General features: G+C 43.1%; 1 protein-coding gene across 1 annotated transcript in view; it reads right to left on the reverse strand.

Annotated features, from left to right (window-relative positions):
- The window catches only part of SPTLC3 (serine palmitoyltransferase long chain base subunit 3), a 129216-nt gene extending 114234 nt beyond the window's left edge, over positions 1-14982 (reverse strand). The window contains exon 1 of the mRNA XM_077812046.1: positions 14872-14982. Within this exon, the coding sequence (XP_077668172.1) occupies positions 14872-14982 (111 nt within the window). The remainder of the gene's footprint in view (positions 1-14871) is intronic.
- Between the last annotated feature and the right edge of the window lie 1186 nt (positions 14983-16168).

Raw genomic sequence — 16168 nt, forward strand, 5'->3', positions numbered from 1 at the left:
CCTCGCTGGCTTATGATGAAAATGGCTCAGTAGACTGTGACGTCTACTGAGGCAAGGGTTACGTGCAGGGGCACAGTGAGCCTTTGAGGCTAGCGAAATCCGCCAGGAAACGCGGGACCCACGGAGGCAAGAACAGAGCTTTGTCATAGTACCTAAATGAAGTGTCCAGATTTCAGAAAAGTTCTCACACCCAACAACTCCCATTGTTTTCAATGGAAGCAGTGCTGAAACTCTGGGTATTTCAATCAATGCCTAAATAAGACCTGAGCTCTTTTGAAAAATCTGGCTCAAATGCGGGACATCGAACCCTTTTGAAACTCTAAGCCTATCTATGAGTCTGTGAAGTGAATGAGAGTGCCTCTTTTAATTAACATTGGTTACATAGGGGGAAACACATAACTGAGTAGCTTGCTAGACTGGTCCCAGCTGCCCATAAACAGAACTTGGGATCTCTACCCTCACTTCCTAAGTTCACCCCAGACATCATGACCTTCTGTTATTTTAAAGTGACAGTTATCTGACAAATAGACTTTGTGAGGAAAATCTTTTTTATTTTCCCCCCTATATATAAGGGCCCTCTGTTGGATTTGGAAAGAAATGATAAACTTGACATAATTCTTTAATATCAAGGAAGCATATTAAAATAGATCACAATACTTATATCAGCACAGACTTGTACACAAAGACCAACCTAATAAAGTCTCGCAGTTGATTATCACAAGTTTATTCCCAGCATTCTCAGAACGGGTAACAAGATGGGAGCAACAACCATGGACTGGTAAGGATGTTTTTTCTATTTTGCTGAATACATTTATTAAAATGATGAAATATTTCCTTTAAGTATTACAATTTTATTTATACTAATATTTTGGAAAACAACTTGTCCACATGCTTTTGTTTGTTTGTCTGGACCATGTGCTAACCTCTATCTAAATCACATCACTCACTGTTCACTCCTCTGTCAGTAGTTTGGTAACCTAATCCTTTTTAAAGAATCCCATAGGATCCAGACTGCTACGGTTCAAAATTGAAAAATCCAAGCATTGTCTCTCTTGGAGGCACTTCACTGGCTCCCCATTGTGCTAGGCATCATGATTAAGGTTCTTGTCTTTGCTTCCAAGGCTCAACATCAAGCATCTTGCCTATATCTCTGATTGACCTACTTCCACCTCACCCTACCTCTCCTTAATACACCACTTGTCTCCTTACAAAAACATCTCTGTGCCTTCTTCTGTGCTGTCCTTTATGTTTAGCAGACCCTGCCAAAAATCTCTCTGCCAAGCTTCTATCCTTGATTCATTCAATTCACCCCTCAAATCTCACTTCTGCAGCATTGCCTACCAAAAAAAAAGCTTGCGTACTTTACCAAGATTGCCATCTTAACCACCAAATTAGAGGAATACCTATACTGATCGATCACATTGCCATACATCCATAACCTGTGTCCTTCACCTTTACCCCTTCCTGGTGAAAGCTATAGTTTCATTTATCTGTCAAGTCCATAATTTAGGGTCCAAAAAGACTTAAAAACACAAGAACAGCCATATTGGGTCAGACCAAAGGTCCATCTAGCCCAGTGTCCTGTCTTCTGACAGTGGCCAATTTCAGGTGCCCCAGAGGGAATGAACAGAACAGGTAATCATCAGGTGATCCATCCCCTGGTGCTCATTCCCAGCTTCTGGCAAACAGAGGCTAGGGACACCATCCCTGCCCCTTCTGGCTAATAGACATTGATGGAGCTTTCCACCATGAACTAGTTCCTTTTTTAACCCATACATACGCAAGTAGCTTTACTCACATGAGCAATACCCTTGGCTTCCTCCTTCCCTCTTACTCTAGTTCTTCTCTTCTCCCACTGCTTCTGACCCTTCCTCACCCATTATTACAGGTCTTCTCACCTCTACCACGTCCTGTGCTTCCTCCTTCAGGGGCGCCATTTCAGAAAAATTCAGTGGGGAGTGGGAGAGGGGGGAATTTGTATCAGCATCCCTGCTTCTGCCTCCTGCTGAAGCCACAGCTACTTGTGGGGGGGTTAACGGCCACTCCCATTCCAGAGGTGGGTGGGGAGATGGTAGGCTGGTCCTATCTCAGGGAGTAGGGTGGGGAGAAGGGCTGGAAGGGGGTTGTCTCAACAATGGTCAGCCTAAGGCAGGGATGGGGGTGGGCTTGCTCAGATCCAGCTCTGGATGCTCCCGGTGCTTCCTGTCCAGCCAATGGGGTGAGGAGGGTGGCAGTGACAACGCAGCAATTAGGGACCCTAGCCCAGCCCAATCCACAGCGGCCCTGCAGATCTGAGGAAGACACCACAGCACTGACTGGGGAGGAGCTATGAAAATCTGGAGGGAAAGGAGGGCAAACCAAGTTTTTTTGTGGGGGGGCAACTGCCCCATTTCCCCCCCCCAGCAAATGATGCCCCATCCTCTTTCCTGCTGACATCTGTAATAATCTTTGCTCTCTCTAAAAGCCATTATATCTTCCCTTCTTCCCATCCTTTCCAGCCTCTTCTCTTCCCACTAGGTCTATTTCCACTCAGTTCTCCATCTCTAAAACTCTGCAGTCTACCATCTCTTCTAGTACCTTGCCCTCTCCCAGACTTGACTATCTCACTCCAACTCTGGGTGCCCTCTCTTCTGATGGACTCCTTCCATGCTCCTGAGCCTGAAGGCTCTGGCTTTGGATGACTCCTCTCTTCCTCATTTTTGCTTTCAGCCCCTCCCTCAATGCCTTCTTTTGATGCTCTCTGTCTTGGCTCTTCCTGTCCTTCTCCTTTCAGGTTGCAGTCACATAATGGCCTATGCCTTTCCCTGGCTATAGCTCACGCTCTCCTCAGTTCTTCACTCTCATCCTGACTGCTATCAGCTTCCACACTGGCAATCCATGTGACTCTTACTTCCTCTCTTCTTACTCTTCTCCTTTGGACTCCAGCTTTACTGACACCCACACCTACTATCTTAATCACTCCTTTGACCTAGTTCTCGCTAAGCATTTTGTTTTCTCAAGCAGCTCCACCTCATTACTACTTTGCCTTTCAACACTGTTCACTCCTTAGGATAATCAGACCAAATTCTCTGATTTAGCAGCTGCTCTAAACACTTCTTTCCCTCCCTCATTAGTAAGCTATCGTCTAAGTGAAGGCTCTTCTTTCTAAGCTGTTGAAAATTAAAGACACTAGTAAGCTTGATATGACAGGGAGGATCAGTTTTCAAGATCACTGGTACCTGATTTGATTGATTTCTTACATGCAATATTGTTATCTGAATTATTAAAAATTGCACCAGAAAAAAGCAATTGTAGGTCTTTGTTTAAATGTATACTTTGATCTTTATAGGTGTGAAATAGGTATCTAAATTGAGTTACTCCAGATATTCGCAAAAAGAAAAGGAGTACTTGTGGCACCTTAGAGACTAACAAATTCATTTGAGCATAAGCTTTCGTGAACTTTCATGTCTGATGAAGTAAACTGTAGCTCACGAAAGCTTATGCTCAGATAAATTTGTTAGTCTCTAAGGTGCCACAAGTACTCCTTTTCTTTTTGCGAATACAGACTAATACGGCTGCTACTCTGAAATCTGTCCAGATATTATGGTAATCTGACTGCTTTAGAAGATATGCCTACAGTATCTGGTTGCAGAATAGTCTGATTATGATATGGTTCCTCCCTTCCCGTTTTAAGTAATCAAAGTTAATTAAAAAGAGATCACTGCTGTTTGCTACACTGATTAAGAGATAGGGCCAGATTTTCAGAACTTCTTAACACTCACAATTGGGGTTAGATTTCCAAAAGAGTTCATCTTCTATTTAGGGAAAATCCTCCACCTTTTAAATTAATGTCTAGCATCCTGCTTAATTCTGTTTTAAACCACAAGGTGTCTTGAGACTTTTGTCTTTTTGAGGCTCACAGTTTTCTTGGTTACTTTATCATTAAAGTGATTTTGCTTTGTGGGCCTTGTTTTGGACATTCTTATTGAATGATTTATGCTGGAATGATAAATACAAAAACATTGGCAAGATACTGTTTTAAGAATCTAGCCTTCAGTGATTTCAAATTAAGAAAACTGTAGATTGCACAAAAAATAACTACTTGTTCTAGCTTGAGATGAACTGAGCTCTAAAGCCAATAGGACTTTATAAGTTAATTCAAAAAAATGAACTGAAGTAGAACGAGAATTTTTTTTCTTTCTGAAGGTGTAGTAAGTAATATTAGCTTGTTTTGTTTCTGTTATAAATTCCAAGTAGGTTCCACAAGGTTAACAGCAATGCTTGGGATTATGGGTAGTCATAATGTTCTGATTTGTAAATCTGATTCCAACAGGAGTACTTTGCATATGTAATTTGTCAGTAACCCAAAGATTCTCCTTCCTCCTAACTACATATCCCATCCTTCATCCTCCTCCTTCTGGCAATACACTGTATCAAATATGCTATGTCAAATGTCGTTCTTTGCTTCGCTACATGGTTAGTTAGGTGTGCAAGATACACCCTCCACTTCAGGAGGCATATTAGTAAGGGGTCAGTAAGATAGATGAGTTGAACAAAGGGGCAGGAAGAGAAAGAATAGCAAGCAATGAGGTCCAAGGGCAAATTCATGGTGAGGACAACTCTTGAGCCTCAGCTACAGAGAAGCAAGGTAGATAAAAACCAATTAAAACTGGACTTAAATTTAAATATATTTTAAAAGAATTAATCTATTTTAAATTAAATTTGAAAATACAACAACCTATGTTAAGGACTAAACTTACTATCAACTATTAAAATAAAATTAATTAAATTGATTAATTAATTAAAAGTTATTTAGTAGTATGTTTGCCACCAAAGTCTTAAAACAAGACAAACACTGAAATGGTGAAAGGCATTCCACACAATTTGTGGAAGTGCTAACCCAGCTTTTGACAACAGAACCCTCTTCTGCAGGTGCAGAAAGAATAGTATTCATTATTCAACTGGTTCAGTTCAATGACTAATTCATTCAAGGTCAAGAAACTGATTGGGAGTTGAAAAAGGAGGAAAGCTTGTTTTCCTCTTCCAATCTATGAATAAAAATTAGGTGTAAGAGGAAAAGATCAGCTAGTTTTAAACTCTCAAAGGACATGGTGACCAGAAACAATCAGTTCAATTCACTTACTACTGATAACACTTCCTTTGTTTAATGAACCAGTGAGTTTTAAAAGAAAAATATGTTTAAGAAGAAAAAGTTTATCATGTATCCAGCACATTTAAGGTAGATTTATTTAATTACTACTACTAATAAAAAAAATAAAATGATGTTTTTGTGCATTTTTAATTGAATTCCAATTCCCATCCAAACAGAGCTTGACTCAAATCATGAATAAAAAAATCAATCTAGTAAATAAGAAATACATCAGTCACTATTTTCTAACATCATTTTTATCCTACTGATTGCTTGCAAATAGTTGGTTGCAGATATTGCTAAAAGCATCAGAAGTTTGAGGCTTATGATTGGTTACCTGATTAGCTGAACTGTAGGAGTGCTTTTTTGAGTCACTGGGTTTAAGGTTCTTTCAGGGAGAAGGTTGGAGGACTTCAGAGTGAGGATGAGCAGGCAGAGAGAGAAAATTCTTCAGTCTATATTCTTATAGAGCCTTGTCTTTACCGGTCTCTAATTTCCCATCCACATCACTATGGTCAGTGACACATAATAACTGTGTGTTTGTGAATATACATGGCCCAAACTGTGAGGGGTGGGGGCAGATCACAAAAATAGTCTGCATGGGGGCTCTTTGTCCAGTGACCTGGGGGGACATTTATAAAGCTCTCCCCACAGCTGTGTTACTTTAAGCAAGCTCTTCTTTGGGACTGCCTTTATTGGCCTTCAACACATGAAGCTAACAAGAGAGGTAGGCACAGCAGCAGTCTAGGGAGAATTACAAAACAGAAACATTAGGCCCTCTACAACTGCAAAGAAACTACCCTAAAGAGCACCAGCAAAGCTTCATTATAGCATCTCTGCTCGGGGCAGACCACAGCACAGAAATCAGTCTCTTTAGCAGTAAACAGGCAGGGCTTCTGGGAATGGAGGGAGAAGGCACGTCCTTCAGGTACAGAAGATGTGACAGTCTGTTGTGCAATCACAGGATGATGCAGATGAAGTCAGTGCATCGGGAGAGGAGTGTTTGTTTGCAGATGACACACTTCAGGGTTACTTGCTGGAGATCGCTGAGGACTGTTACCATGGGACTTGTTACAAAAGTGAAGGACGGGTCTAAAGGATGTTGTGAGGAAACTCTGCTTTATTTAGTTTCTGAGAAATGAAGTACGTCCGCCTACATGTCACACAAGCTGTCTAGGTTAGAGGATGGGAGTCACTGGAAAAATACTCCCATACCTATCATTGCTAAACTGACAACTCTGCTCCTGTTGGCTGGCTGGCTGGCTGCCTATCTGAGGCACCAGGAAAATCTCAATGACCCTTACTGATCCTCATGGCATCCTTTGTTCCAGTACCAGTTTCGTCACACCCCTCTCATTCCCATTAGTCCCACCCCTCCCATTCCATGCTTTTAAAATTGGATTCTGTTAGCAGCATACTACGCTGAACTTTCTGCACACCAATATCACATATCCTATGCCGCCTCCCTGACTTTCTGGTGCAGGCGGTTGACTTTCTGGCCTGGAGAGGGGCAGTTTAGGTAGAAATTCTATTTGTGATTATAGAGATGGATGTGTGGCCAGGCTGAAAGCCATTGAGCAAAACTGTGAGCCCTGTACATGACGGAGGCCGTTGTTCAGTTGGTATTATTACTCTTGCATCCCCACCACTGCTCATTCCAGCGCCACTGTGTGGGGCAGACCTCTGCATACTATGTGTCATCACCTTCTGGCTTCATCTAGAGGCTGGAAAGCTGATCTCCAGCCAGAACCTCCCCGAAGAAGCAAAGCGCAGCTTGAGGCTGGCTGAAGGGGCTGCAGATCTTTCAATGTTTGCGGTGAGAACATGCTCCGAGATCTCATTACTGAGGAAAAGCTTAGTCCTCACTAAGCTGAGGGGAAAGCATGGAAGGATATGTGGAGAGGGAAGGAGGAAACTAAGAGCACATGTCAAAGTCTACTATTGGGAAGGCCTGGAGAGCAAAGGGGAGGATCTAGCTGAAGAGGTCAAAGCAAATGTTGGGAGTCTCATGGGCATGTGACCTCATGGAGTTATACAGGAGGGTCTCGTTGCCCTCCATCTTTCTTTGTGTTCAAAATTGCTCCACTGCTTGAGTCACACAGTGGTCAAATGCAGCAGCAAGATCCTGCTCTGTGCCAGCCTGCTGCTAATATTCAGATGTCACCTGACACTGTTGCCTGTAGAATCCTGGTACAAGCAATGGTGTAAGGGAATTGTCTGGGCACAGGGTGTCATGCAGTTCCCTGTGCGGCAGAAACAGGAGTACACACAGTGAGTTTGTCCTGGGGTGCAAACTCCCCACTTCACAATCCAGCTGCTCTGAAGGATCTCACTGGAAGCTCTGTCTCTTTGATTGGACTGAAGTATCACCAAGCGAGGAATTCTTTGACTTCAGTTGCCTCTGGTACTCTGCTCCTTTCATTCCTGCTACCCTTTCTAATCAAATTACTAAAATCTCTCTCCCGCATTTGGCCCCCCAAGCCTCTCACAAAATGCAAGGATTTCTGGTGTGGACTCTTTCTGCAAATGATTTGTGCAAACACACATTCGCCACAAGGAACTCCAGGAGACCTCTGATTAGCCAGTGGAAGGAAATGTAGACTTCCCTCCAACTATCCAGTTTTTCCTCTTCCTCATTCATTCCTACTTCTGTTTTTCTGCCCTGTGCCGCTTCACCGATACTAAATAGCAGCAGAGTGAAAGTGATTTTTAAAAATCTACGAAGCGCTTCTATATAGTTCTTCAGATCCGATCTGCCCCTAACAAAGAAACAATCATTCATTCTTCTGCAGCTCACCAGTGCAAGCAGACGCACACAAAATGAAAGGAGAAAGGGATGTAGGCAGCTGCCAAACAACCTATAAAACGGGACTTTAATCTTCACTGCACAGTTACAGCCAGCATGATGTTAAAGGCAGCAAGATTTTAATTACTATTTTGATTAAGTGATGGCTAAAGTCTAGTTTTATAGGGACCTAGACAGCCCCCAGAGATGCATTAACCTATCATTTTCTTGTTGCTGATATCAGTTATATGTTATGCTATATCTCTGGCTAGCACCACAGGTAAAGAATGCGGACAGAAATGACTCTATTTGTCATAAAAGGCAAAATGCCGTCTAATAAACTGTTTGCAATGTTGTAGCCGTGTTGGTCCCCGCATATTAGAGAGACAAGGGTGGGTGAGGTAATATCTTTTATTGGACCAACTTTTGTTGGTGAAAGAGACATGCTCAGCACTGACCTGCAGCCCTGCGGATCAGCTCATCCCCCTCCCTCCCAGCACCTCCTGCCTGCTGGTGATCAGCTGTTTGGCAGCATGCAGGAGGCGCTGGGGAAAAGGGGGAGGAGCAGGAGGGCAGAAACAGGCGGGGGGGGGGAGCGGAATGGGTCAGGAAGAGGCATGGTGGGAGTGGGGGCTTGAGGGGGAAGGAGTGTAGTGGAGGTGGGGCTTGGGGCAGAATGCGGGTGCACCCCCCCAGGAACTCTGGAATTCGGTGCCGCTGGGTCTGTGTAAGCTTGAAAGTGTGTCTCTTTCACCAACAGAAGCTAGTCTAATAAAAATATTATCTAATAAACGGGCAAGATAGGCAGTCCAAATACTGGAGTATCAGAATAAAATTAGTGAGTGTATGGCTTCCTTTTGGTACCTGTTTTTGTTGGAGAAGAATAAGCTGATATGAAAAAGAGTTTATATTAAGTAGCTTTTCAGCTAGGAATTAATTAAATTAAAATCCATTAAATTAAATTAAATTTATCCCAGGAGTTTGCTCCTGTAGAAGGTTTTATAGATTTATGTTGAGAAAAGAGCCTTGGAAGAATGCAGATGGCTGCAAACAAAACTCACCACTAAATAGTTCTGAGATCCTAATATGTACTTTTAACAATCGTTGTCATCCAAAGACCAGCTGGGAGTATTGCTGCCTTTTAGACTTCATTTTAGGTGGCACGAGGAGGAATGCAGATCGTTAAGCTTGTCCAGCATTCTGAGGTCACCAGACTTGAATGATTTGGGCTGCAATGTTTTGTGCCAAGTTTTCACCTCAGGCTGATATTCTTAGGAAAGTTTCAGCTAAAATAGTTTGGTCATTTCTCAGAATGATGCTAGGGAAAAAAATACGTTGTTTTACCCACTTAAAACAATTCTTACAACTGTTTTGTTGAGAGGCTCCAGGCTTTACAGCAAGAGGTTGAAATTCTGCAGGAGAGGATGTCCTGTGGTCAGGAGTCTGTCTTTTGCTGTTCCTGTGAAAAGGTGCTCAAATTTGGCCAAGTTATAAGCCTCCAACGTTTTCTATTTACACATGCTCAATAGAGACTTCTTAGAGTTTGACAGCTATAGCCTTCAAAGCTTCTGTTTGTACTGGGCACAGTCTGGCTCAGGGCTGCAGAGACTCAGCTGGACTTTCCCTGCAATTGTTCTCCCAGCAGCAAGTGGCCACAGTAGCACCAGGCATATGAACTAAGAATAAGGAGATTGTCAGCCTTTTGCTCTCAATGTTTCCTGTGCTGGCACCCAGGCAGCAAAGATGAGAAGTCCAGCTGGAATGCAGAGAGGCAAGGACCTGGGCATAGAAAGTGGTGAGATGGGAAGAGACTGATAAAGGGGTGGGTGAGTCTGAGATGAATATCCAAGGGGGTAGGTGGAGACCAGATGGTCTCAAATCCTGGGCTCCAGCCTAAGCGGGAAAGTCTACACTGCTATTTTAGCCCTGTAGTGTGAGCTCTATGAGCCTGAGTCAGTTGACCCAGGTTCTGAAACTAGCTGCTGTAGGTTTTTTTTTTTTTTTTTCTCTGTGTAGACATATCCAGAGAGATTAAGGACAAAAGGGTACATATGTTTAAGGTGCCCAATTTGAGATGTCTATGGGATGATTTTTCGGAGAATTTACCATTTTATATGTTCACACCACAGCTCTCATTGACTTCAGTTGTAGAAGTACTGAATGCTCAGAACTGCAAGCCATATTGCAGGTGACTTATATTGGGCACTCAGAATATGAGGAACACACCTGTGAACATTCTGGTTTATGTGACTTGTCCAATATCACATAGGAACTCTGTGGCTCTTTGAAACTGTAGTACATTAAAGTGCACTAGGGGACCACGAGTGCACACCAGCAGGGTCTACAGGGACCAATTAATGTGCAACATGTAAGTGAGCTTTAGAAATCATACCCCTGTAAAAGGGAGGGAACTTAATTACAATCCAGTTGCCGCCCCCATCTCCTCCCCAGCTACAACATGGTTAGGGGGCTCTGTCTACACTCCATCTTTTAACCGTATCCCTGTAACCAGGTTAAACCCCTGGGTAATTCAAGTGATCAGCCTCGTTATGGGGACACAATTGGGCCTTGTCTGCATTACCACATGTAACCCTGTTGTAAACTAGGTCTCATGACTGTTATGATCGCAATGAAGAGCTGGTCAAACAGAGTGACTTACCAAAGGTCCCAGAACAAGGAGCCATACAATTTCTGCTTTCCCCTATATGGGAACTTCCTGCATTAAAAAGGGGAGAGGGTTGGCTCTCTCCCACAGTCCCATTCCGCCAGGGCCTTAGGCCTCTTTCCCAAAGACAACAGCATCTCTCCTAGCAGAGTGTCCTGGAACTCCTGCACTGCTCCCCACGTAATGCTACCTCTTTTCCCATCATCCTCTGCGATCAGCAATAGCATGCCACAAATTGCTAGAATTGGGCAGAGCCTGACTCCTCCCCACACTTGGTAATTTCAAATTGCCCTCTGCCCCTTGTCCCCAGCTCCACAGCCCATTTGAAAACACCCTCCATTGAGAACAAACGTTTTGGGGTTTTGCAGGTCCAGGACAGTCTCTCTCTCTCTCTCTCTCTCTCTCTCTCTCTCACACACACACACACACACACACACACACACGTGTTCTCACACCATTCAAATGCAAAACGTGTCACTGATCCCAACCCAAATCGGTTTGCTTGCTGCTAGCTTCTCAGCAAAGAAATTTATGAGGCTGAACTCTGCAAAGTCTGATGTGCCAGTCGATCACTTTGGGTACATCTACAGAGGGATAAAAGACCCACGGCACGTTCAGGGCTGGCCTGGATCAGCTGACGTAGGCTTATGGGGCTTGAATGCAGGGCTAAAAATTGCGATGTAGATGGTCAGGCTCAAGCCGGAGCCCAAGCTCTGGGACCCTTCACAGTCACGGAGGGCCAGCCACAAGATTTTTATCCCTGTGCAGATGTACCCTCACATGCAACTCTTGCTGCATCCTCCAGTTCCTGGCTTTGTGTGGGGCCACTTTCACGACCCCATTGTAGCCTCTGTGTCCCCTCTCAAGCTACCACTTACCCTGAGAAACCATAGGCCTAAGCAGGACGTATGTCCGCACTTTGAGCTGGGGGGCATGATTCCAAGCTTCAGAAGATATACGCCCATTAGCTCTGATTGAGCTAGCATGCTAAAAGTAGAGTGTAGTCACGGCAGCACAAGTGGTGGGAGGGGATACCTGCTCCGAGCACTTGCCTGTGGTCTTGGATGGGTTTTGATTTCAATGCAAGTTAGGAGCCTAAATACCTTTGTTGATCTGGGTCTAAGTGACTAGTTAAAGATCAGTGTCAGAGCCAATTTTATCAACGACATCATCCAAGCATCCTGTCTCAGTGGGATACTCCCCATGCATGTCACTTACTCATCAGTAATGAATGGGCAGAAAAGTGGGGTCAGGGTGAGGAGCAAGGATAAGTGGGGGAAAAGGTTCAGTGATTAGGACACCAGCCTGAATTATGACAGACCTGGATTCAATTCCTACTCTGCCACAGGCTTCCTGTCTGACCACTTAGTTTCCCTGTGCCTCCATTCCCCATCGGTAACATGGGGATAATGGAGTCTCCCTATGTCACAGGGCAGCTGTCATGATAAATACATTAAGGATTGTAAAGTGCTACAGTGATGGAGGCCAGACAAGTACAAGAGACAGAGTAGCAGCAGCATCCACTACATGTCTGGATGGCAAAGAACTGGCAAACATGATAAAACAAGGGCAGGGTTAGCTGGGAGGAAGAGACAGACCAGACAAGGAAAGGTAGATTCCTATCAGGAACAAGATTCCTGTTGTACACAGCTCTCCTGTCTGTTCTTGTCCCCTCCTCCTTCAATCTGTGTTTGTAGCAGGCAATGTAGTTCAATGAGAGAAGCAGCATAGGGTATTCTGAATAGGGCAGACAGATAATAATAGGGCCTGGGACTGGAATTTAGGAGATCTGTGCTTGTCTACACTGCCCTGCAGTTTGGGCTGTGAGGGTATAAACAGCAGTGTGCACCGAAGTGCTGGGTTGTAAACCATCCCCCCCGCCGCCCTGTGTGGATACTGCAGGCCTGAACTCAAAGGTTCCTAGTTTGCATTCTTGGTTTGTGTTCATTTAATGCTTTTCAAAAAGGACTTACATTAATGGGAACAAGGAGCCTTTTAGTTCATGCCCACAGCATCCTCCCGGGGGGTTACAGTGCAGCTCTTTACACCCTTTATTGCTATTTACACCCCAGCAGTCTGAATGGCAGGCAGCATAGACATAGTTTTGGATTCTCAGACCAGATCTGCACTGACTTGCTGCAACCTTGAGTGAGCCACTTAATATCTCTGTGCATCCGTTTCTCCATCTATACATTGGGGATAATGATATTCCCCCCCTGTAACAGCTTTGAGATACAAAGCTGGAAAGTGCTACATATTAGAATGCTGTCTCTTTCACAACGGCAGTGGCAGCCCCAAAGCTCTTGAGGCTGGCACCTCGACTGGCAGCAGCCCCCGGACACATTCACTGCAGTGTCGCCAAACAAGCGGTGGAGCAATGAAAAATCCAACAGGGACTTGACCCCCAGCTTGGAAGGCTATGAGCACCTCAGGGTGGTCATTTGTAGGTGGATGCCCCAGCCCATCAGGGAAGGGGCAGATTCATCGGAAGCAGGATGATGAGGCATTCGTGCAGTGGGTGGCCATGTTGTGCCAGGGCATGGACTGAGAGCTGCAGCAACTGCGAGGTCCAACAGCACAAAAAGCAGGAGACCAAGGAAACCAAGAGGCAGAACCAGCTGCAGCCCTCCATCAACTGAACCCACCCAATAAAACACTCTGCACCCCTCAAATCCCCTCAACAGCAAAATTATTGAATAATACCCCCTCTCCTCCTCCGATTTGGTGTTTAAGGGTCATAATTCCCAACTTTTACAGGTGCATCAAGTAACCACCGCCCCCCATGTCCCAGTCATTGTTTTCTTACCACTTACCCCCAAATACATGCAATTCTGTTTTTCTGGCTATATTCCTATTTATTAATAGGTGGCAAAGCTTTTCACACTTCTGAATTTGCTACCGTAACAATTTCTCATTCTTTGTCCAGACACTTAACTATTTCTGGAGGGTGAGATGCACACCTAAGAATTTGCTACCAATGCTAAAAGTATAGATTTCATACATTACAAATGGAAATATTTTTAATTTTTAAAATGATGTCACAGAATTTCACAATTGATTTATAGGAGCAAATCCCAAGACGTGGTTTTCCCTGTCATTGCACAAGTTTTCTTCCCTTCCACAATGGGGTTGGGCCAGAAACCAAGAGCCACTCACGCTGGAGACTCCTGGGGCCAGCACCCACTAACTTTTACATTGGGTGTGTCCTTACCCGCCTTAATGAGGGTGGTAAATGAGTGAGCTTCTCATTATGAAAAGACTTAAGACAGAAGTTTCTTGATTTTAATGCATCTGAGCCTGGCAATTCAAAGAGCTACAGTCATTGCCTAAAGCTTTAGACATAAGCCAAATTAGAAAAAAAATGTCAGGTAAGCACTTAGGCACAAAGCACAAAATTTAGCTCTTAAACTTTTTCTATTCCCAACTAAACTTTAGCTCAAAAATGATGTAGCCATCAATATAGTCTCAAAAACAGCACAACTTTGGTTTGAAACTCCAGCACATTTATGATAATGATAGGCTTCACCTACACACATCTTTTAAAATGTAGTCCATACAACCTGTTTAACAAGAGAACACCTGTGGTTTTGATGTACCATATGGGGAAAACCATGCCCCTCTCGTGAGGCATTCATGCATATGAAAGGCTGTGGTTTCAAAGAGGCAGGTCAACACTTTGAAAGAGTGGTCTGCAGATTAATCTGATTTTTAAGTACTGACAACACTGTAAAATTAGTGTAAATAAAAAAAGATCAATTGTTAAGCCTGCTAAGCATGCCTTGGTAAACTAGGCACAATGCCAGGCATACAATAGTATAATCACCAGGAAAATCAAGCTACAGACAACAACAACAAAACCTTTCTCCTTCCTCATTTCTAAGTCACACGTGTGCAGCATCAAATCATAATAAAAACACTTCACACAAACTTTCTAAAAGAATAAAATAAGTTTTCAAACCAGTATCAGCACCATGGGTAGGAATGCTTTAGGGAATCACAACTTTAAAGTGTGTGTGGTTTCTCTATTTCTAATATGAAATACCAAAATCTAGTTAGGTCAAGGGCTCCAGTCTATAGTCCTTGAGCACCCATAAAACTCATTGACTTCAGCCAGTGATGCAAAGAATGCAGGATCAGGTCCCATGTGGGTAAAACTTAACAGAAAAAGCCAGTAGTGTACCATCCATTCAATGAAAAATGAAGACAGATGATTACAAAGCTTTCTTATTAAATAAATTTGTAACTGTTCATCTAAATGATTTCAGAGCAATTAAATAAGTGGTTAAATCTTACCTTAATTTCTTTAGCAATTCCATTTTTCTTATAGATTCCACTTTTTAAGAGATTATTCCGTTTCTGATGACAATGTAGATGTCCATTGCTGACAGCATTGGGATTAGCCATTTGTTTAAATCAATAAGGTTCTCAGTTCTTAAGAGTGTGTCAGGTCTTTCTACTTTAAAAAGGCAGAGGGATGAACAAATAAAGTTCTGAGCTGAGGCCTGAAAGGTATCCAACTGGTCTGTCTGGCTTTTCCAGGAAGAGAGGAGGGACTATCTTTTTGCAAGATCTTCAAAACTAAAACCAAACTGTTACCTTTATACAGCTTCAGCCCCAGTGAGGTAAAATGGCAAGTACATGGTGACAGGTCTGCTTTTAAAAACTACGAAGTGCACAGCTCATGCTGGTTACTGTATGAGCACACCACCGATGTGAGTGAGTCAACAAGTTTATTGCAGCTAGAAAGAAGTAGGTGGATTCCAAGGTGGAGATGCTTAAAGATACACTGCCTCCTAAATATCTCCCAGTACCATACGTTTGTTCCCTTGATAATACTCAGAGAAGTGATAGATTATCCTGCTTTGCGCAGTAAAAGGTTGAAAGTTTAAAAAGCAAGGTGAGCCACAAAATGTTAAGGTTGTTTTAAGAATTTCTACACTGGAATAGGTAATTCTTTGTGGTCATAGAAAAATCATGCATGCTACCTTCCTAACCAATAGGATGACAGACCCAAAATTTAAAAAATAAGAAGAAGAAGACTATAATTAAATAAAATAATTATTTCTTTGGCCTCCAGCCTGTAAACACTTGTGCTAACAAGGGGACTGCTTACATTAGTAAAGATAAGCACATGCAAAGTGTTTGCATATTCGGGCCTTTATTAGAATTTAGCACTTCCATTCCACCTTCAGCAGAACACCTTATTTATATCTTCTTTACCAAGATATCCTGATACAAGTCCATAGTCTTTACTCAGGAAAAACTTCCATTTGGTGAGATCTTTCTGGTACAGACCACTGTTATGCCGCAGTGTGAGCGTCGGTCTCAGTTGCTGTAGCTTTGTTAACAATAGGATTAAACAGATTGCTATGCAATTCAAATGATGAGAAATGTTAAAAACTTTGTTACAGGTAAGTTTAAAAATAAGACTCGCTCAAACCTAAGTCCCAAAACATTTATGCATTTAAGTAGTAAATGGGACCATTTATGTGCATGCTTGCAGGATTGGGGCCCTTTGACTTTAAAGGAAACACTTGTGCTTAATGTCAAGCATGTGTCTTTGCAGAATCAGGGCCTTGTAGATTGTATG

This window comes from Eretmochelys imbricata, chromosome 3 (assembly GCF_965152235.1).
Source record: "Eretmochelys imbricata isolate rEreImb1 chromosome 3, rEreImb1.hap1, whole genome shotgun sequence".
In the NCBI taxonomy this organism is placed as follows: domain Eukaryota; kingdom Metazoa; phylum Chordata; order Testudines; family Cheloniidae; genus Eretmochelys; species Eretmochelys imbricata.